The 26,811-nt window shown below is 43.6% G+C and overlaps 1 protein-coding gene across 1 annotated transcript in view; it reads right to left on the bottom strand.

Moving 5' to 3' along the window:
• The window catches only part of LOC147421000 (uncharacterized), a 73,434-nt gene that overhangs the window by 2,344 nt on the left and 44,279 nt on the right, over positions 1-26,811 (bottom strand). Inside the window, exons 2-6 of the mRNA XM_086505099.1 lie at positions 17,457-18,313; positions 17,244-17,374; positions 667-715; positions 545-589; positions 15-305 (exon numbers count right to left, since the gene is read on the bottom strand). Of these exons, the coding sequence (XP_086361225.1) occupies positions 15-121 (107 nt within the window). The 5' untranslated portion in view covers positions 122-305; positions 545-589; positions 667-715; positions 17,244-17,374; positions 17,457-18,313. The remainder of the gene's footprint in view (positions 1-14; positions 306-544; positions 590-666; positions 716-17,243; positions 17,375-17,456; positions 18,314-26,811) is intronic.

The raw sequence follows: 26,811 nt of genomic DNA on the forward strand, positions 1-26,811 counted from the left end.
TAAAGTAAACTCACCTATCACTAGCAAAACAAAAACATTGAGGGCTGATTTTGTTGTGCATCCAACCCCATCGATGTAGCTCCAAAAGCAAAGTGATAAACACCAAAAATCCTCCTTTCATCTGTTGCTACGAGCAAACATCATGAAACTCGATAATCCCATAGTACACATCCTCCATGGAAAAAGTGTCATAGAGTTGAAGTAGTTGTTGACCTTGCAAACCCTTCAACTCTTCATACACTACAATCTCCACATTAGAAACTTTTCTAATGAAAAACTTCTTCTTTCCATGCTGAATTGTGAACCTAAAAATACAACACACGCTTTAAAACATGAAAGAAGCTTCATATTTTCAACTTTTTTAATGAAATTCTTTCTCATGCTGGATTGTAACCTAAGTGCACAAAACACATCATTTTGTAATAAAACTTGAGAGAAATACCTTACCATTCAATTTTGTTCTTGCATGGTCTTTTACCTCTCAAAAGTTTGGAAGTGCAAAAAACACATCATTTTGTAATAAAACTTGAGAGAAATACCTTACCATTCAATTTTTGTTCTTGCATGGTCTTTTACACTTCTCTTTTACCTGTCAAAAGTTTGGAAGTGAGAAAATGAGAAAGTGAAAAAAATTCAACCGACTTCAGGGCTATAAGTTTAATTTACCTCTTCAAGGTATATCCTTGAGCTCTTGACTCTTTTGGTATCATATTACCTGCTTAATGCCATAAAGTTCAAAGTAAGGTTCTGGTCATGTCTACCAAGATAATTTGGAATCACATAAGGATGACAAGGGGTACGTACACAACACCCAAGTCTATAATGCATACAATCCCATTTTGCATACGAAAAAGATAAGATTTTTGAAGCAAATCAATATGTGGAAAGTATGGATGAAATGTTTATGAAAAATCAAGCTTGCCTTGGAGAAAACTTAGGCAAAGCAGAAAAGAAAAGCTAATCGTCACCGACGTGAACTTTTGTTCTCACACGGTGATTAGGTTCCACCTAAAGAACCCAAAGCACCCACATCTACCACAAGCACTTTAGTGAACCAATCTGATTCTCCACATATTTCTGAGACACACATTAATGAGTCTCTCTTTAAATGTTATGGTCATGTGAAGGGTCAGCATTTTGCCAAATTGTTTGATTCAGACAATATGCATGATGTGGTTGGTGACTCTCTTGTAGAGAGAGCCCGCTTGAAGGTTAGCCAGACAACTCCTCTCCAGGCATCGGGCTTCGCTCCTGGTATGGACTCTCTCATTACGTAAGAGTGCCTTGATGTGTTATTCACTGTTCAGCAAGCTACCTTCTATAGAAAATTTGTCGTGTCTCCTCTCTCACGATGTGATATGATTTTGGACATTAGATGGTTTCGTGAGCATAACCCTCTCATTGATTGGGTAGACAATACGCTCACTCTAAATGCTAAAAGTGACTCTCCCATGATCATTCGTGGTGAGGAGAGTCTTCATTCTTTACCTCTCATTTCTCATGCGCAGGCAAAGCGTGAATTACATCGAGGAGCACAAGCAGCATTCATTTATGCCTCTCCAGTCACTCAGAGTCTCAAGGCTCCTTTACAGGTATTCAGGTTTATTACCAAGTATAATACCTCTTTTTACAGAATGATCTTCCACCCCGTCTCCCTCCCGAGCCACCCGAGGACCATCGCATCGAACTCACGGAGGGGGCATAGCCAGTCAATAAGGCTCCCTACCGTTTAACAAGACCCAAGAAGAAGAATTAGAGTGGCAACTCACAGAGTTGGTGGCCACAGGATTCATATGCCCTAGTGTAAGTCCTTTTGCTGCTCCTATTTTAATTGTCTGCAAGAAGGATGGTTCGTCTCGTTTGTGTGTTGATTACAGGGCTTTGAACAAGATGACAGTAAAGAACAAATTTCTGATGCCTCGCATTGAGTATATCCTTGTTTGATAGGCAGAGCTATTGGAATTTGATTCGAGGTATCTTCGGCCTCCGACCCCGGGCTTATTAGCCACCCCCACCCTTACTTCATCGCGCATCGGGCACGCTCTTGTCTTCACCGCTCTGTCTTACAGGGCATAAGCCATAAAGAACCCAAGACTGGAAGTCAAGGATTCAGCACAATATTTGCAGTTTCAACTCAACGAACTCCACGATAATCTTTCGCGGCATCCTCAACAGAATCTTCCGATGCTGCAAAGCTTTCAACAATTTTTGAACTACATGTTACCCCCTCTGATGCCCCAGGTGGTACCTCCTCCTCCAACATCAGAAAGTACGAGAGCTTCCAATGGGCATTCTTCTCAGCCGTCTTTTTCGATCCGGGGAGTTTTCAGGAATATGGTGCAGCCATCTGACCCCGATCCAGTGCAACCGCCTTTGCCACCGCCATTGCCCCCACCTCCACCGCCACCAAGCTACAATGGTTGGAGCCCATATGGATACCCTTATTATCCATACCCGAGATATGCGCCTAACTAACCCAAAGATTTCAAAGATGGCGGCACAACAGTTAAATTTTTCACTTTTTCCGAGGTGAAAGATCGCAAGAAAGCATTCAAATTTCTACAGCAATTCGACAACATCTATGCTTTGGGAAACTATATAGAAGAATCCAAGATTTCTCGAGCAGCGGGATTTCTTAAAGATAATGCTATGCAATGGTGAAGTTTGATCGTGACACAACTGCATGCTCCAAGGACCTTGCAAGCTTTCAAGACAGTTTTTGCACATAGTTACATGACTTCTATGTTTGAAGTACGGATTTTGGCAGAGTGGGGCAACTTGAAAATGCTTGCCACCGAAACCATGGACGAATATAACCAAAGGTTTCTCGACATATACCTTCCAGTGTCTTTCTTTAGATCTGTTCCCTTGGAGGCCCAATGCAAGCGATACACCATTGGACTACAATCACCATTGCAGGAATATTGTATATCCAAGCAAATCTCCACCATGCAAGAACTTATGGACCATGCCGCAGTTGGCTACAAACTGATGAAGGGAAAGCTAGAGTTTACCACAGAAGAATCTCCGGCCACTAACCACAACTCTCGGCAACAACGAACAAATTCTCGAGAATCTCGTGAAAGTCAACCACAAAAGCCTCGTTTGACACCTCAACAATGAGACACCTTACTACAAGAAGGCTGATGTTTTGGATGCTTTCAAACAGGACATAACTATTTTGATTGTCCCCAACGGACTGACAGACCTACGGAGCCGACTCCGACGTCGACGATCAACAGAAACCCAAGACCATCTCCAGCCAAACGAGCTAAACCTGCCATTGGATTAGTACCTGACATCTATGGCATACGCCTTGAAAGTACAAATGAATTGTGTCGAGCATATGGCAAAGTCAACGGTTTGAAAGCCCTAATTTTCTTTGACCCAGGAACTACAGAGAACTTCATCCATCCAAAATTCTTGAAGCAGATGGACTTTGATTATGATGCAGAGGGTGGAGAAATTGAAGTTGAGCTAGCCACAAGGCAAACTCAGAAAGTGGTACCACTCATTGGTGCTCTTCCAGTGACTATCCAAGATTATCATGAAAAAGCCGATTTCCACATTATGAAGTTGGGCAATTGTGACGTTCTATTAGGCATGCCTTGGCATGACAAGAATGATGCGACTCTCCAAGTTCGATACCGAACCATCACCGTGATGCAGAAGGGCAAGCCAATCGTCCTCAAAGTTCAGTTGTCCGAACAAAACCCTGAATGAACTCTCTAGTTGTTCTATAGTTGAATACTTTTGAACTTTGTTTGAGAAAGTATTGTTTGAAGCTTTGCTTGAAATTTGTTTGCAATGGATGGTATCTGTTTTGAACCTATCTTGGTGCCGATTTGAATTGTTTGACTCTGGTTTTAATACTCGTTTCAATGCTTGGTGATTTTACTCCCGGGTGGAGTAGTGAGAAAAGATGTTTAAGAATACTTTTTCATACTCATGGCCCGGACCCTTGTGGTTATTTGCGGGGGAAGTATTGAATGATTGAAAAGTGTTGTTTTTACTCATGGCCCGGACCCTTGTCGTTATTTACCGGAGAAGTATTGTTGTTGTTCCTAATGGCCCAGACCTGCATGGTTATTTACGGAAGGGAGTATTAAGAAGTATAAGCAATGGTTACTCTCAGCACCTCCAAACGATGCAGGCTACGGTCTGGGGGAAGTTTGGTTGTAAAAGGCCTCTATATCTCATGGCCCGGATCTTTTTGGGTTATTTGCGGGAGGAGTGATGAGGGAGTCGTTGAACAGCTCATGGCCCGGACCTGGATGGTTATTTGCGGGGGGAGTGTTCATCGGCAGCTTTATGTTTCTATGTCTTGTAACATGCATATGTGGCATTTGTGTTGCATTGTGATGTGCCAATTACTGAATATTCCTAATTGGATGAGATTGCCTGGGTATGTAATTTCTTAGTGCATCAAGACACCCGTGGAAGATCAATACGGTCTGGGTGTGATTGACTAATTTTACTACGCCGGAATATCAAGAGTTCCGATCTGGACGAAAGGAGAAGCTAACTCCTTGATCAAAAGAGCAGAAAGGAGAAGCTAACTCCTTGATCAAAACAGCCGAAAGGAGAAGCTGACTCTTTGATCAAAAGAGCATAAAGGAGAAACTAACTCCTTAATAAAAAGAGCAAATTGATTGTCCCTCGGAATGACCCTCGGAAATTTTTTTGAGCTAACTTGAGTTGTTTTGCAGATATGTTGTAATCGCGGACGATTACTCTCTTTCAAGAAGGGGAGATATGACAAACTGTTGACGTGTCAAAGCCCTAAAAGAATGGAGCCAACTTACAGGTGCTGGCCAAGGGGCCTAAACCCTAAGAAGAACAAGTTACAAAAGAAGAAGTCCTACCAACTTATGGGGACCCCGTTCGATGGGGCCCCAAGTGACAAAGGATTAAAATAAAGTAGGACCTGCGCACACACAGAAACTAATGACGGGGCAGAATTCCGAAAATTGCGCTGACATGGTGACGTGGCAAGCTATACGGATTTCTGCGTTTAGCGCTGGCTGATGACGTGGCAAGCTGTACGGATTTCCGTGATTTACGATGGTAGCTTTTTGGCTTTGCTTTTGGACCAGATGCTTTTAAGTTTGAAGGCTTTTTACTGTAAACTGCTTTCTAGGCCAAGGGCCTTTAAATATGAGGTTAGGGCTCATTCTCTGGCATGCTTCCTGGAGAAGGTGCAGAGTCTGGAGTATCGGCTTGTACTATGTTGATGCATTATAAAGAAATACCGAAAGGGACGCCAAGGTTTGGGGCCAATACTCTCTGAGGTGGAATTTTGCCACTCCGTGTCGCGTGTCTTCTCTCTCTTTCAGTTCAACTGTTATTGAAGTGCTAAAAGTCTGTTTAGTCTGTTCTTTTCTATTGGCACGTGGTGCCCGTCTTGTGACACAATGGGGCAAAGGTTTTCAGCAAGGTTAATCTCAAAAGTGGATACCATCAGGTAAGGTTATTCAAAGGCGATATCTACAAGACCGCCTTTCGCACAGAGCGAGGGCATTGGGAGTATATGGTTATGCCTTTTGGATTGACAGGTATCGTGGGTACATTCAACCGTCTCATGGTAGACCATTTCGGCGATATGATTGGTATATGTGTGTTCATCTTTCTTGATGATATTCTCATTTTCTCTGCATTGTGGAAACAACATGAAAGGATGTTTTGAAAAGGTTTAAGCCCGTTTAGATGAGTGTCAGCGTACATTGCAGCTTAGAAGTCTAAGTTTTTTCTCACTGAAGTTACTTATCTGGGTTATATCATTTCTACAGAAGGTGTCAAGCTTGATCTCGCAAAGGTGGAACAGGTTCGTAATTGAGATTTGCCCAAAACTGCATATGATGTGCATTCTTTTCTTGGGTTATGTCAAGCATATAGTTTGCACATAGAGAATTTTGCACGCATCGCCGCACCCATGACAGATGTTTTGAAAGGGGTGAAAACTCGCCGACAGCACGTAGTTTTGCCCGAGGCAACCGTTGAGGCTTTTTCGGCTCTCAAAACTGCGGTGACAGAAGCGCCGTGTCTCATCCTTGCCTCTTAGGACGACCCCTTTGAGATATGGACGGATGCGAGCAATGTCGCCATATGTGATGTGCTTCAGCAGCATGACCTTCGAGTTGCATTTCTCAGTCGGAAGTTAAATAGTGCCGAAAAGAATTATTCAATTTATGACAAAGAAATTATGTATGTTATTCACTCTCTCAAGCATTAGAAGCATTTTCTCTATGGTAGAGAGTTCACAATTCGCACAGATCATCAAGCCCTCAAGTGGCTCCAATCTATGCCTAGTGCACATTGGAGTGATCGCCAAGCACGGTGGTCACAATATTTTGAGCAATTTGGTGGTTTGATTGAGTATGTGTCTGGTAAAGCTAAACCTGTTGCAGATGCATTAAGTCGCAAAGGACAGATCCCGACTCTTGAGTTAAATTTCACGGTTTCTATTCAAGGTGTCTCTTTCGACAGCATGAAGAACCAGTATGCAAATTCCGAGTTTGGTAAGCAATGGTTGCAGGCTCTTGCTTCCCAAGGGCCCAGCAACTATCTCATTCGTGAAGGTTTGTTGTATTTTCGTCACCGTCTATGTGTGTTGCCCTCTCTCAGGACAGCCATATTGCACGATGCTCATGACTCTCTCACGGGTGGACACAGGGGAATGAACACCACTTTCAAAAAAAATCAAAAGATTCTTTTATTAGCCTAAAATGCGAAAAGATGTGTTTCATTATGTCACACGGTGCACCATTTGTCAAAAATTAAAAGCTCCTCGGCGTAAGCAGCAAGCCCTCTTGCTACCGTTGCCTATTCCTGACAGGCCATTTCAAGACATTTCTATGGATTTTGTGACTAGCCTTCCGCCTAGTTTGCATTCAAGGAACCCTCAATGTTTGACAATTGTTGACCGTTTCAACAAATTTTGCATGTTGATTCCTTGTAAGGCCACAATCACTGCACAAGATGTAGCACGGTTGTTCATTAAGCATCGGTACCCCCTCTGTGTTTTGCCAAAGTCAATCGTTTCAGGTAGGGATGTTAAGCTCACGTCAAATTTTTGGCGCGCTCTCTTTGAAAATTTTGGCACAAAGTTAAATTTTTCATCTGTTTTGCATCCACAGTCAGATGGTCAAACAGAAATTTACAATCAATTGGCTTTTGATCTTTTGAAGTCATATGTGCATGATCAACAGTCTCATTGGGAGCTTTATCTCCCATTGGTCCAAGCAATTTTGAATGACTCTTATTCCTCTGCCATTGGTAGAACTCCGTATGAGGCAGCTTTTGGCCGTTCGCTCCAATCACTTTTGACTCGATCGGTCAATCCATTGCCTGATGCCAATGTTAAAAGTCAGTCATTGGATGAGATTACTGAGAGTGTGAAGCTTCGACTAAGCAAGGCTCATGAGTCTTATTCACGGCAGGCTGACAAGCATCGTCAAGATGTTACTATCAATGAAGGAGATTGGATCTAATTGAGAATCATGAAGCAACGACTTAAGCAAGTAGGAAAGAAGTGTCCTAAGTTGTCTTTCAGAATGTATGGTCCATTTCCTGTCAATTAAAAAGATCAATGAGGTTTCTATGAAATTACAATTGCCTAACTCATGGTCAATGCACAACGTTTTCCATGTTTCTTGGTTGAAAGTGTTTCAAGGAATACCTCCAGACGACATTTTTGTAGAAGAAGAACCAAAGATCATTGATGAAGCCAAAGTGATGGAACCGGAGTAGATACTCTGCATCGGTTTCACCATGGCTCAAAGAAGCAAGTTAGACAGTATTTTTTGTAGTTCAAGAATCGAGGAACACACAAGGCAATGTGGTTTGATGAAGAATTTTTCAGAGATTATCTAGAGTTGTTGGTAGACTACAAGGAAGCCATGCAACTCAATACCAGTACCTCACTTTAAAAAGGAGGGGATATCACGTGCACATCTCATCCTATGTGCATGTGGACAAGCTATCTCAGGTCTAGGGTTCAAGTTAGCCTAAGAAGTGTTCTGGAACCTTTGTGAGCCAGTGCGTAGGCCGTGCATGTCCAGGCACTTAGATTAGTCACATATCCTCTAAATGCACACAGCATGATCATTCACATGACATTTAGTACCCATCATGAGAATTTTACAAAGCATAGAACCCTTTTTCCCAAAATACACATCTTTCACTTATTTATTAATAAGTGACTTTCGTTGGAAATTTAAGTAGGGAAAATTGCTAAGGAAATATAAAAGAAACTCAATGGTCACTAAGTAGAAGCAGAAGAAGTATCAGAAGGAGCTCAAGCAACTTGCAGTGCATCTTCTCAGCACGACCGACAGGAAACCATCAGCGTTTTCAACCTCCTATACCCTGCGTCAGCCAGCGTTTTCAGATTAGACCAGCCCATGTCGCCGAATTCAGCCAGCATTTTCCAAATAAGCGAGTGTTTCAAAATTCAGCAGATCAATCCTTTCAATTTCAGATTTTAGCCCATCCTCCTCGTCGTCACGACAGCGTCGGCAAGTTCATTGCATCTAAACCATTTTACCAGATTTGTGCAATCTATAGCCTAGACCTCTCTGGCCATAGAGAGGGGGCCCTTAGAGAGGGTTTGAGAACCACCTAGTGTCGTGTTATTCTCTCTCTCTCTCTCTCTCTCTCTCTCTCTCTCTCTCTCTCTCTCTCTCTCTCTCTCTCTCTCTCTCAGCACTTTCATTTACATTAGCATTCACTTTGTTTGTGATCATTACACTCTCTCTAAAGGAAATGGAAGGCTCTCCCTTCCATAAGTAAAAGGAACCTTTGAGGACAGTTCCGAGCACTCATCTTGAGCTATAGCAACATTCACTTCCACTGCACCTTACACCCGAGGTCATGCCACGTCATCACTTTGTGAACCTTTGAGCACAGTTCCGAGCACTCATCTTGAGCTATAGCAACATTCACTTCCGCTAACCTTGCACCAGGTGGTCATGCCACGTCATCACTTTGTGACATACTCCCCTCTTGAAAGAATTGTAATCGCCCTCGATTACGCCTGCAAAACGGGCATAAGACACAAACTAGTTCAATAGACATTGACTCTTAGGTACTAATGCACTAGACGACACCAATCCAGCACTTGCACAAAGACGACAATTGCTGAACAATCATATCAAAAATCAAATCTGTCACAAACGGGAGCGAATAACAATATAAAATATACTCAGATAAATAGAATTTATCTCTTATTATTGAAGCCAAAGGATATAGAGAGAAATAGATAGAGAGAGAGAGAGAGTGAGAAGATCGACACAGTACTGGGGACCAGAAGATGGGCTGGTCCCCCCCCTTAAAGAGAATTCTTTATTAGGGAGAATCTTTTTACAAGCACAAGAACCGGAGAAACCCCTCCGTTCTAAATCTCTGACTCGATGGTCGTTCCTTCCCATAAGGGAAATCCGAGAGACAAGCTCTCAATCCTTTTTTCGTCTATACTCGGAGTTGAGACTCCGCAGACAATTTCCGAATTCCGTTTCCGGAATTCCCAAGCATAGGCCGAAGCCTTCTCGCTTCTCCTTCGCGATGAAGTACCTGCAAACACACGACAACAATTTGTACGGCGAATCCACAATAGGTACGTGTCGCTCTTGCGCGAGAAAAGCGACTTCCGTGCTTCGTAGTCTGGAGATCTCTCGCGTCTTCTGGCGGCAGAGTCTTCTCTAGTTGGCGCTGGCAACCTCCCTTCGGTGAGGGCATGTGGTGCTTTTATAGCTCCTTCACCACGGCACGAATAGCTGCTCGCGGAGAGATCGAGGCCTTTTTTTTTTTTCGTTTTTTCTGTTCTACCCGAAATAGGGAGAGAGAATTCGCTGGCTGGTTTTGTTGCTTTATTTTCTAAGTGGCTGCCCACTTATTAAGTGGACGGCCGGCATATTTTTAAAATTGATATGAACCTGCCCAAAAACTCAATAAAACCTTATAAGTTAAAATCAATGCTTTCACAGCACTTCCCAGGCGTCCCTGGATGCAACCACATGCACGAATGCAATGCAAACATAGATTCCTCGCGGGAAAGCGTTTGCTCTTCCCGGAAAACTCGTTCAAATTTTCCGCTTTTTAAGAAAAGCTTCTCAGAACCCATCTTTATTCTTGTGCTTGCGTCTTTACGCGTATTCCTCTTTCCAATTCGGATTTCCTCTCGACTATGGATATCCCCTTTCCGATGCACCCGTCACCCACCTTGTGACGCATCAAGAATACCCATCACCTAGTCCTTTCCTACCGAACTTACGGTACAATCCCCTTCATGATGCTCTATGTCACCCATCCTATGACGCATCAGAGATGTCCGTTCCCGGATGGTCGGATACTTCTTCCCGATGCTCCCTGTCACCCATCCGATGTGACGCATCAGAGGTACCCGTTCCTGGTGGCCTTACAGATATTCTCGTTCACAGTGCTATCGTCATTACTTTGAATGACGCACTAGGAATACTCTGTACTCGGATGTCTCCAGTGAGAAAAACCCTCACCTCAAATTCCAATAATTCATTTAGAATTATTTTTCCTTGATGTTCCAAGCGAGAAAACCCCCTCACTTATAAATCCAAAAGCCAATTTAGCAACATCCCTCTCACTTATAAACAGTTGTCCTCAACTATAGAGGTCCAACTGAACTACCGGAGAGAAACCGGAAAGATTCCAAATCTTGCTCAATGGTGAGTTGAGCTAGTCCTTTCTCAAAAGAGAACTTAAAAATTAAATTAAACAAAAATTCAAGAATTCAATACTTACCTTACCGCTTCATGTCCTTCCTCTAGTACCTCGAGGATATCCTTCACCATTCATCAAACTTACGAGCCATGTAAGAACTCGTCATTCGCGTCTTTCCAACAGATTGGAAGTTTGCTCATCCGAGAATCTGTTAACTCAATTCCACCTTCTCAATCCCGAGAAGAATAATCCTCCTAGAAATCAATCTAGGTATCTGTCTTTGCGCATAATCCTGCGCTGTTAGTCTAGAGGGTATTAAACCTCTTGTGTCCTCCCACATAGGGAATGCCCAAGTCATAGAGCATTAAGCTCGATGTCTTTCTTCCACAATTTGCGATCACCTTAAAGAAGGTTCTTGTTCTAGGCAGTCGCTCAACGTAGGCGGACGGTTCCAGGCCGAAGATTCCTTGTGCACGACAGCACTTTCTTCCAATCGTTTCCTCCTGCGAGTTATTACCACCAGCAGTGATTTTCTGACACCCATTAGCGTCTCTTCCTTACAAAATCATAAAAAATGATTCACCTTGCGAGCATCAATGACGACTTGCAAAATCTCAGGCAGATAGGATTCTAGCCATAGCATTTTCTGAACGTACGTTCAAACCAGGTTCACAACAGAGCGAACCCTCTTTGATTCTCAGGGATGTTCTCCCATATGTAATTCTTACCATTTTGAAACGGTTGGCGAACTATATTCTTACGAACATAATAGTTCGAATTTATTCCAGCAACGTGTAAATGCTACTTGACCTGCTCATGGAGAAACATATACCGCAACCAAAAGTTGCTACTGTAATGGTAAAAGCACATAGCGTACTCAATGATCAACGACCATCGGAAAACCTCTTCTCCGTAGATTCCTTCTACCAAACACATCTCAAATAGAGATTCTCGTGTCGGAATATTCTTGCGCGCAAAAAGGCGCTCAAGAGAGTATAACAAACTCTCGTCCAGTTCCTTGGCATAGGTCTACATCTTCGTGTGTTATCCATGTACTCAAAAGTGTACATAATTCTTAAGCTGTGTTAGAGTTTCAATGAACCTGGGAAATTACCTTCCCTTCGTAAGATCCTTAGAGCAAAGACGCTCAACTTGACGACCCCTTGGCTCGATCTTAGAGCAAAACCCGCTCATCAAATAATCTAGGATTTCAATCCTTGGATTCCTCGAGCACAAGCCGTAGTCGTCGCTTGTTCCTTCCCTCGTAAAGAGTGTTCATTCACTTGTGCGAAAAGCACTACCATATCTTCCCTTACCGGGTAGGGGGTGTGGGCTTAAAGAGTATTCAAGCTTAGTGAAAGCTTTTCTTGGTTGAAAGATCTGAATGGTTCCTTCCTTTCTGTCGTCCTACCCGCAATAGCAGGTAATTTGTTTGTGAACTACCGGATACGAGATCAATAGTTGACCTTCCGAATGGTTGAGCAAACCAATTCATCTCAGAAAACAATGTTTCAAATTGATCCTACTCTCATAAATACACGAGAGTGATTGTCCTGGTCAGACACATGCATATCTCGTGCATAAAAGCAATACGCATTTTATGAGTTCCTCAAAGATTTAACTTTGATCCAAGACTTGCCCTCTCACTTAAAGTTTGAGGGTCAAAAACTCGGGAGTTAGATTGAATTCCCTTACTCCAAACTTTCTCCCGATAGCAATGTATCCTTCGAGGAGAGGTAACAAAAATTCGTTGTTTCTGTGTTCAATGGTTCTCGTCCCACTGCGGGGATTATATTCTATGTACATCAAGGTGTACACTTTCAGCTTTTATTGTTGACTCCACCATCTGCTGCAAAGTATCTTGCAGATGGGTTTACAAAATTCGGCAAAAGTCCTTCGTTGAATTTCTTCATCTTTCCTTCCTCAGAGAGGGTCAAGAGTGGAGCTACCTTGGCAAGAGTGAACCACTACTTGCTTGGACTTGCTCGTATTTCTATTGGGCAAACCGATCCCAATCTTCTTGGATGCCTTCCTCAAAGCGTAGAGGAAAAAATTCAGCCTTGAATTGAATCCAAGTCTTGTTGTAAGTTCCTTGCAAAGCTTTGGTATACCACCAAGTACTTGCAATCCCCTTGAGGTGTTTGGTCACATGCCTTACCTTTGATGCTTCTCGGAAATTGCCGTTTGCAAAGGCAACTTCATACTGTCAAATGAAAGCGGTAGCTTTCGGGGCATATTCTCTTCCGTCAAAAGTATCAAACTTGATCGGAGGGTTCTGAGGTCTAAAGACCCTCATATCCTTCCCGAGATGACGGGATTTCTTGGCTATGGTTCTGGTTTGATGTTCATGGATATCTTCTGAATTCTGAAGGATCTAGAGCATTCCGCTCCTTGGATTCTCTAGGTTCTTCAGCATCATGCTCTTGTTGCCTTCTCAGAGAATCCCAAGTCTTGTGTCGACTTCTTGCAGAGAGAAAAAAAATTCCAACTCTACGAGCTTTCTCCTGCACGACTTAGGTTTCCGCCTCCTTACTTCTCTCTTGGCCTGTCATGGCTTCTTCCCGTATCTTCCCAGAGTCGTCCTCCTTTACAGAGAAATAGAGGAGACTATGCTCTGATACCACTGTCACAAACGGGAGCGCATAACAATATAAAATATACTCAGATAAATAGAATTTATCTCTTATTATTGAAGCCAAAGGATATAGAGAGAAATAGATAGAGAGAGAGAGAGAGTGAGAAGATCGACACAGTATTGGGGACCAGAAGATGGGCTAGTCCCCCCCCTTAAAGAGAATTCTTTATTAGGGAGAATCTTTTTACAAGCAGAAGAACCGGAGAAAACCCCTCCGTTCTAAATCTCTGACTCGATGGTCGTTCCTTCCCATAAGGGAAATCCGAGAGACAAGCTCTCAATCCTTTTTCCGTCTGTACTCGGAGTTGAGACTCCGCAGACAATTTCCGAATTCCGTTTCCGGAATTCCCAAGCATAGGCCGAAGCCTTCTCGCTTCTCCTTCGCGATGAGGCACCTGCAAACACACGACAACAATTCGTACGACGAATCCACAATAGGTACCTGTCGCTCTTGCGCGAGTAAAGCGACTTCAGTGCTTCGTAGTCTCGCGATCTCTCGCGTCTTCTGGCGGCAGAGTCTTCTCTTGTTGGCGCTGGCAACCTCCCTTCGGTGAGGGCATGTGATGCTTTTATAGCTCCTTCACCACGGCACGAATAGCTGCTCGCGGAGAGATCGCGGCCTTTTTTTTTTTTCGTTTTTTCTGTTCTACCCGAAATAGGGAGAGAGAATTCGCTGGCTGGTTTTGTTGCTTTATTTTCTAAGTGGCTGTCCACTTATTAAGTGGACGGCCGGCATATTTTTAAAATTGGTATAAACCTGCCCAAAAACTCAATAAAACCTTATAAGTTAAAATCAATGCTTTCACAGCACTTCCCAAGCGTCCCTAGATGCAACCACATGCACGAATGTAATGCAAACATAGATTCCTCGCGGGAAAGCGTTTGCTCTTCCCGGAAAACTCGTTCAAATTTTCCGCTTTTTAAGAAAAGCTTCTCAGAACCCATCTTTATTCTTGTGCTTGCGTCTTTACGCGTATTCCTCTTTCCAGTTCGGATTTCCTCTCGACTATGGATATCCCCTTTCCGATGCACCCGTCACCCACCTTGTGACGCATCAAGAATACCCATCACCTAGTCCTTTCCTACCGAACTTACGGTACAATCCCCTTCACGATGCTCTATGTCACCCATCCTATGACGCATCAGAGATGTCCGTTCCCGGATGATCGGATACTTCTTCCCGATGCTCCCTGTCACCCATCCGATGTGACGCATCAGAAGTACCCATTCCTGGTGGCCTTACAGATATTCTCGTTCACAGTGCTATCGTCATTACTTTGAATGACGCACTAGGAATACTCTGTACTCGGATGTCTCCAATGAGGAAAACCCTCACTTAAAATTCCAATAATTCATTTAGAATTATTTTTCCTTGATGTTCCAAGCGAGAAAACCCTCTCACTTATAAATCCAATAATTCATTTAGAATTATTTTTCTGTCAAATAAAGCCAATTTAGCAACAACATCACTCTCTCTCGAGATCTTGGATGAGAATCAGGATCTATCTTCATATGTATCCAAATCACAATATTCATCACGATACCACCCATCATCAGCCTATGATATTCATGATCATCATCATCTTCATATGTATCCAAATCACAATATTCGTTAGGATACCACCCATCAACAGCTGTCGAAGTACGAGGAGCATGATTTGACAAAGCTCCCACTAGAAACATATCAACTAAAGCACCACCAAGCACAACATCTTTCTCTAACAGTTCGTGACCAGCAATCGTAAGGTGCATTCTCTCACCCATGTCAACATCTTGCGTAAGGCCACATGCCTTCAAGGTGGCAACGTACTTAGCAATCACATCTAGATCTACATAGATCTCACCGATGTCTTGATTGACTAAAGTCTTGTTACACTTCATCTCTTCGGACAACCACACAGATATACTGCAATTCTTGACCTATAGCAACATTCACTTCCGTTGCACCTTACACCCGATGGTCATGCCATGTCATCACTTTGTGACATACTCCCCTCTTCAAAGAATTGTAATCGCCCTCGATTACGCCTACAAAACAGACATAAGACAGAAACTAGAGTGCTTCGTTAGCTGCATTGTAGTGTGCAGTGTGTAGGAGCAGATACAAGGATGACATTCTGAAGCAAATTAATACTTCTAGTTCTGTCTTAACACGTTTATTGCTCAAGGGAGGGAGGATATAAAGAGAGAGAGAGAGAGAGAGAGAGAGAGAGAGAGAGAGAGAGAGTGCATTCCAGGAGATGACATTCTAGACAGGAAGCTTGTCGAGCACTTTTCTGAGCTTCGTAAGTATTTGGCATACATGTCAACCAAGCCATTTCCAAGCACAACGTCTTTTTTCAATAGCCTTTCCCATATCAACGTCCGCATAATGCCACATGCCTTTACGATGCAAGTGTATGTGATTGCACTTGGTGAGATGCGATCTCTTTACATCTGCCGAAAACAGCCCCGAGCTTCCTGGCCCCGTCTCTATTGGGCCTATTCTGCAACAATCAATGCACTCCAAGAGACGACCTTCCGGACAAGAAGAGAAGCTTCCAAAGCAAGTTTTGTGCTTTGTGAAGTCCACCACATTTGGCATACATTTGGCACGCACAGGTGATTGCATCTAGACAAAGGCCCTCACTTTGCATCAGCTGAAAACAACCTAGAGCTTTCTGACCCTACTCATGTTTTGTGTATCCCGCAATCAGTGCATTCCAAGCGAGCAGTAAGCTCCTCAAGCACTTTTGTTGCTTTCTAAAGTGCAACACATTTGGCATACATATCGACCAAGGCAATGCCAAGCACGACATCTCTTTTCAATAGCCTCTGACTAACAATATCATCATGAATTTTTGTGTCCATATCAACATCTTGTGTAGAGCCACATGCTTCAAGATGCACACATAGGTGATTGCATCTAGAGAGCAATATGTTCCAAGAGACGACATCCCGGACAGAAAGCTCCTCGAGCACTTTTTGTGCTTGAGACTACATCTGGCATACATGTCGATCACTAGGGTAATCAATTTCATGTGCAAGAAACTAGTCTTAATGGGCTGCCTATGATATTCATGATCATCATCATCTTCATATGTATCCAAATCACAATATTCATGAGGATACCACCCATCAACAGCTGTCGAAATACGAGGAGCATGATTTGACCAAGCTCCCACCAGAAACATATCAACTAAAGCACCACCAAGCACAACATCTTTCTCTAACAGTTCGTAACCAGCAATCGTAAGGTGCATTCTCTCACCCATGTCAACATCTTGCGTAAGGCCACATGCCTTCAAGGTGCCATTGTAGGTGACTCCACCTAGAAACATGCCTTCCCTACTCATGTTTTGTGTATCCCGTAATCATTGCATTCCAAGCGAACAGTAAGCTCCTCAAGCACTTTTGGTGCTTTCTAAAGTGCACCACATTTGGCATACATATCGACCAGGGCAATGCCAAGCACGACATCTCTTTTCCATGGCCTTTGACTAACGATATCATCATGAATTTTTGTGTCAATATCAGCATCTTGTGTAGAGTCACATGCTTCAAGATGCACGCATAGGTGATTGCATCTAGAGAGCAGTGTGTTCCAAGAGACGACATCCCGGACAGAAAGCTCCTCGAGCACTTATTGTGCTTTCTCAAGCACACTACATCTGGCATACATGTCGATCACTAGGGTAATAAATTTCATGTGCAAGAAACCAGTTAATGGGCTGCCTATGATAGTCATGATCATCATCATCTTCATATGTATCCAAATCACAATATTCATCGGGATACCACCCATCAACAGCATTTGAAATACGAGGAGCATGATTTGACAAAGCTCCCACCAGGAACATACCAACTAAAGCACCACCAAGCACAACATCTTTCTCTAACAGTTCGTGACCAGCAATCATAAGGTGCATTCTCTCACCCATGTCAACATCTTGCATAAGGCCACATGCCTTCAAAGTGCCATTGTAGGTGACTCCACTTGGAGACAGGCCTTCCCTTTGTGGTGCAAACAAAACAATGTTTCCTCGCCACAACCATGTTGACAATACCCTGCAATCAACAGATTCCAAGTGAAAACATTCCAAAGAAGAAGTAACCCAATATTATGGAGCTGAGTGTGTATCCTACTCACTTGGTACAAATCCTTCTTCTGAGCACGGGCTTTTAGTCTCCTTCTGAGCGAGGAACCCTCATTTTGCATCTGGTTAAAACAGTTGGGAGCTTCCTTGCCACAGCCATCTCCCACATATCCTGCAATCAACACACTCCAGAAGGCGACATCTCATCCATGACTTCTGTTGCTCTCATAAGGTCACCACATTTGGCATATACCGACCAAAGCATTGCCTACATGTTTCCCTGACTAGCAACCACATCGTGAATTCAATCAACCATTTGAAGATCTTGTTTAAGGCCACAAGCCTTCAAGGTAAAAGCATTGCAATTGGAGACATGCCTTCCCTTTGCATCTGGTAAAAACAGTCCATGGCTTCCTTGCCATGGCATAGGTGATTGCAACTAGAGAGACGCCTTCCCTTCACAATTAGTGAGCAAAATCACAAAGACTCCATGGCATAGCCATGTCGGCCATCGCATTCTTTTTGTGTTTTCATAAGGGCACCACATTTAGCATACAAACCGACCAAAGCATTGCAAAGCGCGACATGTTTCTCCAACACACCCTGATTAGCAATCTCATTGTAAATTCTTTGGCCCATATTGCAAGGTTGCCATAACCATGCTGGGCTTATCCAGCAATCAACCCATTTTAAGAGATGACATTTTGGACAGAAAGCTCAACAAAAACTTTGTGCTTACATGAAATTCATCAACCTTAAAAAGGAAATTGCAAACAATATTGTGGAGCTCATAGTCTGTCCTACTAACTTGGTACAAATGTTTGTCTAGTCAGAGAAAAATCGTTGCTTTTGACTCGTCATCAAGCTCTTCCTGTCTATGGTTGACTTGTGTAGCCATTTGTCAGTGGATCTGCCGCAACATTATAGATACAAGGTTCAAACCCAGTGACACAAAATATTTATCACCTTCGAAAACTGAAAAACAAGACTGTGTTTGCACGCTTGTGTGTGTGTGTGTGTGTGTGTGTGTGTGTGTGTGTGTGTGTGTGTGTGTGTGTGTGTGGGAGAGAGAGAGAGAGATAGAGAGAGGAAAAAAGCATTAAAAATAGTAGAAAAAGCTCTGACCACGTGGAGGCTTGAGAGCTCGAGAATTCAAGAGAGGCTGAAAAGCAGGACTGTGTTTGCGCGCTTGTGTGTGTGTGTGTGTGCGCGCGCGCGCGCGAGAGAGAGAGAGAGAGAGAGAGAGAGAGAGAGAGAGAGAGAGAGAGCATTAAAAATAGTAGAAAAAGCTCTGACCACGTGGAGGCTTGAGAGCTCAAGAATTCAAAAGAGGTTGCTACGCTAACGAAGTAACTAGTTCAATAGACATTGACTCTTATGTACTAACACACTAGACGACACCAATTCAGCACTTGCACAAAGACGATAGTTATTGAACGATCATATCACTTTGCGTCGAGATCTCGGATGAGAATCAAGATCTATCGGCAACGTACTTAGCAATCACATCTAGATCTACACAAATCTCACAGATATCTTGATTGACTAAAGTCTTGTTACACTTCATCTCTTTGGACAACAAGACAGAAATGCTGCAATCAATTCCTCTTCAAACAAGCACTCTAAAATGACTCACGTAAAAGAGCTCATGTACACAATCAGATTGGGAATTCCTAGTTCGAAGTACTTCTATCATAAAGTCATCCAGCGGAATACTAGCCAACCATTATGTATCCCAGAAATTCAAAAGAAAATCAATGACTTGAATCATATCTAGGTAATCTATGACAAAGGAGTGGAGCAACCCCTCTTGTGCAATCCCGACTGCACCAAATTCAACCCTGCTGATCTCCATAATTTTTCGGGATAGACGAAGCTAGACCGAACGCTTCAAGGTAAAGTTCAAGTATCCGAGGAGTATCTGCTAGGTCCTCCTCCATCCACTTCACATCCAAAGCCGGATAGTTCCGGAATCTAACCAAGAACCACCGTATCACTTTATCTTTCACGTTTCTTTCCTTGTGAGCCAGTATCTATTCCGAAACGAGTGTCTCCTCGCCCTCTTCTACTTTAGGTTGCTCGTCAGGCTCCCTGTCGACTGGCAAGTCACCTTTGAAAGGCTTTAACAGACTCACATAAAAAGCATTGTGAATCTTCCAAGTATTAGGCAGCTTCAATTTAAAGGAGACCTCATTTATCTTTTCTTGAATCTCGAGAGGGCCGTAGTAGCGCATACTCAGCTTTGGAAAAAGCCGCTCTTTCCCTTTTCGTTTTCTTAGGAGTGCCTTTTCAAACCGTAAAAGCACCCAATCATCATCCTTCAATTTTCAAATTAAGTCTATGTTTATTGGCTGCCTTCTTATGTTGTGCTTGAGACTTTTCAAGGGCCTCGCGCACCTTGGCAAACGCAGTGTCCAGATCACGAGTATACTGGACTGCTTCAAAAATCTTATCCTTGGTGCTTTGAAAGGGTGGCACCTTTCGAGCACCCTCGATTACTTCTAACAGTGCCTTCCCCGTTGATGAATGAATCGTGTTATTGTAGGCAAACTCCACGAAGGGCAAATACTTTTCCCATTCAGTCTTCTGATCAGAGATGTAAGACTTCAGTAAATCCAAAACCAGTGAATTGGCTATCTCAGACTACCCATCTGTGTGCGTGTAGAAAGAAGATGAGAACTGCAACCACGTGCCAATGTTATCCCAGATTACCCTCCAAAACAAACTAGTGAACCGGGGATCTCTGTCCGAAACAATGGACTAAGGCATACCATGTAATCGAAAAATCTGCGAAACCAACATTTTTGCGAGATGATAGGGCTTAATTGTCTTCTTTATCGAAATAAAGTGAGCCTGTTTACTGAATCTGCCAATGACGGTCCAAATACCATCATGCCCACTCTGAGTCTTGGGAAGATCAAAGATAAAATCCATAGCAATGCTTTCCCAGGGACAGGAAGGAATGGGAAGAGGCTGTAACAGTCCTAGTGTCTTGTGCCTATCAAACTTGACCTTTTGGCATATCACACGAACTACGAACAAACTCGCCCACATCCTTTGTGAGCCCCTACCAAAAGAAGCATCGCTCAACACCTTTCATGGTGGTATCAATGCCGCGATGGCCCGAGAAAGCTGGACAATGGCACTCTGTCAGAACCTTTTCCCTCAACTGTTGTGTGACGCGCAACATCGTTTTCTTTATCAAATAACCATCCCGTATGGCCTGCAACTGCTTTCCCATTCTGTAACTGACTAAAGATGTCTACAAAATCGGGATTTGTGGCGTACTGATCGACCATATCCTCGGAGCTACGATGATGAATCGCCGAAATAGCTAAAACCAAGAGCTTGCAAGACGACGCGTGTGCCACCAAATTCGCGTGTCCCTTCACATGGACAATCTGGAAGTGAAACTATGACAAAATGTTAGCCCATCTCATCTGCTTTCCCATATCTCGAATGGTCTCAACTTTGGCCGGATCCATCATCACACCATCAACTGAGACAACATGCCCCAGAAAGTGTATCTTTGGCAAGAAAAACTCGCTCTTTTTCGCATTGATGACCAACCTGTGTAACCGCAGGGCTTGGAAAACCTGCATCAACACAATACAAGCCGGTACTCGAGACTCTGCACCTTCTCCAAGAAGCATGCCAGAGAATGAGCCCTAACCTCATATTTAAAGGCCCTTGGCCTGAAAAGCAGTTACAGTGAAAAGCCTTCAAAACTCAAAAGCATCTGGTCCAAAAGCAATGCTCAAAAGCTGCCAACATAAATCACGGAAATCCGTACAGCCTGCCACGTCATCAGCCAACGCAAAACGCGAAAATCCGTACAGCATGCCACGTCATTACGTCAGCGCAATTTTAGGAAATCTACCACGTCATCAATTTTTGTGTGTGTGCGGGTCTTGCTTTATTTTAATCCTTTATGTCACTTGGGGCCCCATCGGACGGGGTCCCCATAAGTTAGGTGGACTTCTTCTGTTACTTGTTCTTCTTGGGGTTTAGGCCCCTCGGCCGGCATCTGTAAGTTGGCTCCATTCTTTAGGCTTTGACACGTCAACAGTTTGTTACACTGGTGGTCATCCCATGTTGTCAGGAGTTTTTTGGAGCAAGGGATTGCGCATATGTACATATACATGCATGGTGCATCAAATAAAGGATTGCCCAATTTCCATAGCCAGGTGGTTACGTGGGGCCCACATGTGTACAAGTAGGACATCATGTACATAGTGCATCGATAGTGCATCTACAATAATGAGGAGTTTATAGCGTGTAAAACTTCTCGAGGAAGCTATCCGCGGGCCGACGACATGAGGTCAGCAGGTGCGTCAGATGGCATCTAGTGGCGTCAGGAGGGCGAACGAGGTCAATATTTGCACGCAGATGAGGACGGACACAACGTGGGTGTTTTCTTGTGAGAGTTACGCAGAAAGGTCATCATTAGGACCACTTTTTGGGGCCACTTCACGTGGTGGCGAGATGCACTATTGGAAAAAAGCTGAGTGCCAGGTGTGCGGATGATGCAAAAGGGTGACAACTATGCACTGCGAGGTCAGTTTTTGGCCTGTTCGGGGTCTGTTTGAGGTCATCTAAAAGGCCAAGGGTGCCCAAGCAATAAAGCTAAGTGTGGGAACTGAAAAAAATGAGAGAAGACCAGAAAAAACGTGGAGAAGAGAGGAGGAACAGCCGCAAGTGTGTTTTTGCTCATTTTGGAGCCTGTTTTGGCCGTAAACTGCTCATCCGAGGTCGGATTTGAGCACTTTGACATTGTAGATTGGGGTTTTGGGCCGTTCCGGACGCGATGGCGCTGTCCATTTTGCCAAATTTCTCACTCTTTTCCTACTCTTTTTCTGTGTAAGTTTCTCTTATGAACGAAGTTTCTGCTCTAGTTTGTGATTGTATCTGGTATCTTTTACCCATATTGTGTGAGCTGTTTGCCCCATTGGTGTTGGCCCAAGCTCATTTGTATCTAAACATCAGAAATTCTCCTCTTTTGAGCTGAGTTTTTTGGGTGTGTGTGTGTGTGTGTCTGTGTGGAGTGGGCAAGTGGATAGTCTCTCTCGTCTCACTCCAGAGGTGTGTTCCCTGTCTCGGCCAGGTGTGTTGTGTAAGCCGAGTGGTGCCCCATAGTGTGTGTGTGTGTGTGTGTGTGTGTGTATCTTCCCAAGAGTGTGTGTCGGGTCGTTATAGAGGCGCTATGTGTGTTTTCATCCCGCTCACATTCTTTTGGTGCCCCCACGGAGGATCTTCTTCGAGTACCTTCTGCTTCGAGCTTCAAGCTTCGAGATTCGGGATTACAGGTTACAGGTTACAGGGACAGGTACAGGTACAAGTAATTCACACAGGTACAGGTAGCTGGAGTACAATGATATACTAGCAGTGATGTCACTTGCAGTTGTTGTGGGTATGCATCACTTGGCGCCTATTTGAGCACATTGTCTGCTGGATTATACATTACTTGTGGAAACTGCCATTGTACGCATTTGTGGAGCCATACTTGGTTGTATTTGGCAGTCCCAGCCATTTCTGAGACTTGGTCTGGAAGATAGTCATTTCTGAGACTTCACTATACGCGATTTGCATTAGCCTTCGTGTGAGGGTCGATAGTGTGAGGGTTTTATTGAGCTGGGGGATTCTCAAATGTAGAGATCCTTTCGGTGATACAGGTAGCTGGAGCACCCTTTTTGTGACCTCGCCATAGGCTATGTACTAGTGAGTCCTACTTGATGCTCGGGTTCTATTGTTGACAGTTTATGCATACATAGACAGTCTATATTTTGGGTTCCTACTGCTCTACTTATGGGGAAACTCTGTCGAAATTTTCCCAAGTTATGATGGCTGGTTTTTTGGTATTTTGAGCCATTTATGCTGTTATGCTGCTGAAATTTTGGCAAAATCAGAGGTTGAGTCAGGTGTGCCTTCTTGGGAGCTTCATGGTTGGCTTTAATGGATGATCAAAATGGCCCTCAGTTCACTCCTTTTCATTTAACGCAAAGAATTCAGATTAATGTTCATGTGTCCAGGAAGATCTTTTTCCAGCAGCGCATAGTCTTTATGTTTGGGCCAAGAAGATTGAGAGAGATTCTGGAATGTCCTTTGCCTGTTGTCATTCCGATGATTAACTATGAAAACTCATTTGATGTGCATGTGTTTGTCCTTATCTAAAGTTGAGCTCCATTGAAGTTTCTGAGGATTGGGTAGTGAAAAGTTTTGGGTTCTTGCACGTGTGTTCGAAGGGGTTCTCAAAGCATCATAATTTGGGTAGCCATGGCTTTCTCTTATCCGGAGTTTCATGGAAGAAGTGATGAAGATGTGGAAGAATTTTTGGAAAAGATGGAGGTTGCTTGCATTAGCAACCAGATTCATGACCCTACGCAAATGTTACGCCTTCTCCAAATTTGTTTGAAGAGTGATGCACGAGTTTGGTCTAAAGCATTTGAAGAGGAGTTGCGTGTGGTTGATCCACCTGTAAGGTTGAGTTGGGACAATCTACGACATGGGTTGGAAGTGGAGTTTGTGAAGATAGAAGATCCTGACAAGGTGTGGCAAGAAGTACAGGCTTTGGTGCAAAAGAAAGGTGAGCCAGTAGATGCGTACATACGTAAGTTTTCATTGGCATGGGAGCGAATGTGCAAGGCTTTAGCACCACAGGTACCCCCGCCTGACATGATGAAGAAGGACAGGTTCTTGGCTGGTCTTTGGGAGAATATACGTTGGAGAGTGGAGCTAAAGAAGCCTAGGACATATGAGGATGCACTAGAGGTAGCAAGGAACAAAGAGTGGAAGCTGAGGAAAATGAGCCAGTTAGGGATGGAGTCTTTGCCAATGAGGTCTGAATTTCAGCCTATAGAGTCTTTACAAGGGCGCATGTCAAGGGTTCATCATGAACCAGTAGTTACTACTCAGGTTATGCCAACAGTGGTCACTACAGCAGTGCAAGATGATGGGCTAAGGCAAGACATGAGGCAAATGGTAGATTTGATGAAGAATCTCAACCTAAACATGCTAGGTCAAGTGGGAAATAATCGAGGTCGAGGGAGGTTTGCAAATCAGCCAGGAGGTGAAGAAAGGCCTAGGAATGGTGTTGGACAAAGCAATGGTAGGTTTTGGAGGCAGACGCCCACATGTTATAATTTTGGAGAGTTGGGTCACATCAGCCCGCAATGTGATAAGCCACCAAGGATGGGGGGAGACATGTATCCATTGCCAAGACAGGTGCTAACTAGTGGACTGACCCAAGAGGAAAAGGGAAAGACAAAAGTGCTAAGTGTAGTCACCTTGGAGAAGGCATCAAAGCTAGAGGATACATTAGTGATGCCTATTGGGAAGAGGACCACAGAGGAAAAGGAAGGAAGAAGTGCCCCAGGTCCTAGTAAGAAGAAAGGAAAGAGCCATGAAGGCGAGGATGTCAAGGCCAAGAGGAAAAGGAGAGCTCGTCGAAAGTTTCATGTTTCAGATTTTCCACTAGGGGATGGGCAATTAAGCTATGACTTGAAGGAGGATCTGACGAGCAGGAAGGCAGATGTTACTTTTGGGCAGCTTATAGAGATGGTGCCTAAGCTAAAGCGACAGTGGAAGAGGATGGTTAACCCAATGGAGAAAGAGCCAGAGAGAGGTTCAGTGAAGGTGTTGGCAATGGACGAGCTACCAGACATTTGTCCAATAGTAGATGTATGGCATAAAAGGAAAAATTTGGGACAAGGTTATGTGGATGGCGGAGCCCAAATATGCGTCATAACACACTCATGCGTTGAGAAGATGGGTCTCACAGTGGCTGGGGTGTCAGGTTTTCGGATCAGATTGGCAAACCATCAAAAAGTAAAATGCTTGGGTGTTGTAAAGAGCTTAGAAGTGGAGGCATATGATGCAAAGGCAGTGGTTGATTTTCATGTGATGCCAGTAGGGTTGGGAGCATATCCTATTATACTGGGCAGACCATGGTTACGTGCAGTGGGAGCTGTTCAGGATTGGCGACATGGTACGATTAGCCTCTATGGAAAGACAGGTACCAAGAAGCTTTATAATATGGACACAAGGAAACGATTAGAGGAGCTTTATGAAGATGAGGATGAGTCTAGTGATGAAGACTCTTCCACGGTGACAGATGAGGACAGTGATAGCACTATCAGCAGTGATGAGGATGCTGATGTTGCATTTCTTTTGATGGACAAAGAAATCCAGGAGATTGGTTTAGTTGCATTTGCGAATGAGGTTGAAGATGAAAGTGAAGGGCCTTATGAAGTGATTGAAGGGCTGATGCAAACCAAGGTTGAGTTGTCAAAGAAGCAGGAATTAATGACGCAAATGATTAGTGGAGACCTCTCAACTATGGAGAAGGATATATATTTGCATATGCTGGCTAGTTTTCCTGATTTGTTCATTACTTCATATGAAGAGATCAGAGGGTTCAAGGGTGAAGAGATGCATATAGAGCTGAAAGAAGGTGCTAAGCCAGTGCAGCAAAGGCTAAGAAGGATGAGTCAAGAGCAAATGGAAGCCTTGCGAGAAGAGGTGGACAAGTTATTGAAGGCAGGGTTCATAGTCCCTGTGGAGACCACAGAATGGGTGAGTCCAGTTATAGTCAGTCCAAAGAAGGATGGGAAGTGGAGAATTTGTGTAGATTTTAAACCCTTAAACGCAGCCACTAAGAAGAACCCATATCCTCTTCCATTCATCGATCAGATCTTGGATTCAGTGGCAGGTTATGAGAGGTACAGTGTGTGTGATGGTTTTTCAGGCTATTTTCAATTGAAGATTGCTCTTAAAGACCGCACAAAGACAACTTTTATTACACCATGGGGCTGCTATTGCTACACAGTATTGCCATTTGGGTTGTCAAATGGACCTTCCTTCTATCAAGAGAGAGCGAATTGGGTGTTGGAACCATTCATTGGTAGTTGTGTTAAAGCTTTTATGGATGACTTCTGTGTCTATAGCAGTAGGGCTGATCACCATGAGAAGCTACAGATGGTATTGGCTCGATATGATGAATGTGGAGGACAACTAAATCCAAAGAAATGTCATCTAGCACAGCCAAGGGTGAAGTTATTGGGCCATATGGTGTCAGAAAATGGCATTGAGGCTGATCCAGATAAGGTGAAGTCTATTATTCTTCTTCCATCACCTATGAGTACGAAGCAATTGGCAACCTTTATACACAAAGTGAAGTACATGGCACGGTTTATTCCATTGTCTTCGCAGCTTCTTTATCCATTACAGCAAGTGGCAAAGCATGATCCATTGCAATGGGATGACAAGTGTGAAGAAGTGTTTCAAGAGGTGAAAGAGGTGTTAGGGGGGTTGTCAGCCATGCAGGCTCCTGATTGGGAGAAAGTTTTTTATGTAAATCCATCAGTAGGGGATGATGCCATTGGAGCCATGCTATTGCAAAAGGGGAAGGGC

The sequence above is a fragment of the Adiantum capillus-veneris genome, chromosome 28 (assembly GCF_014529385.1).
Source record: "Adiantum capillus-veneris isolate H3 chromosome 28, ASM1452938v2, whole genome shotgun sequence".
NCBI classification, from domain to species: Eukaryota; Viridiplantae; Streptophyta; class Polypodiopsida; order Polypodiales; family Pteridaceae; genus Adiantum; species Adiantum capillus-veneris.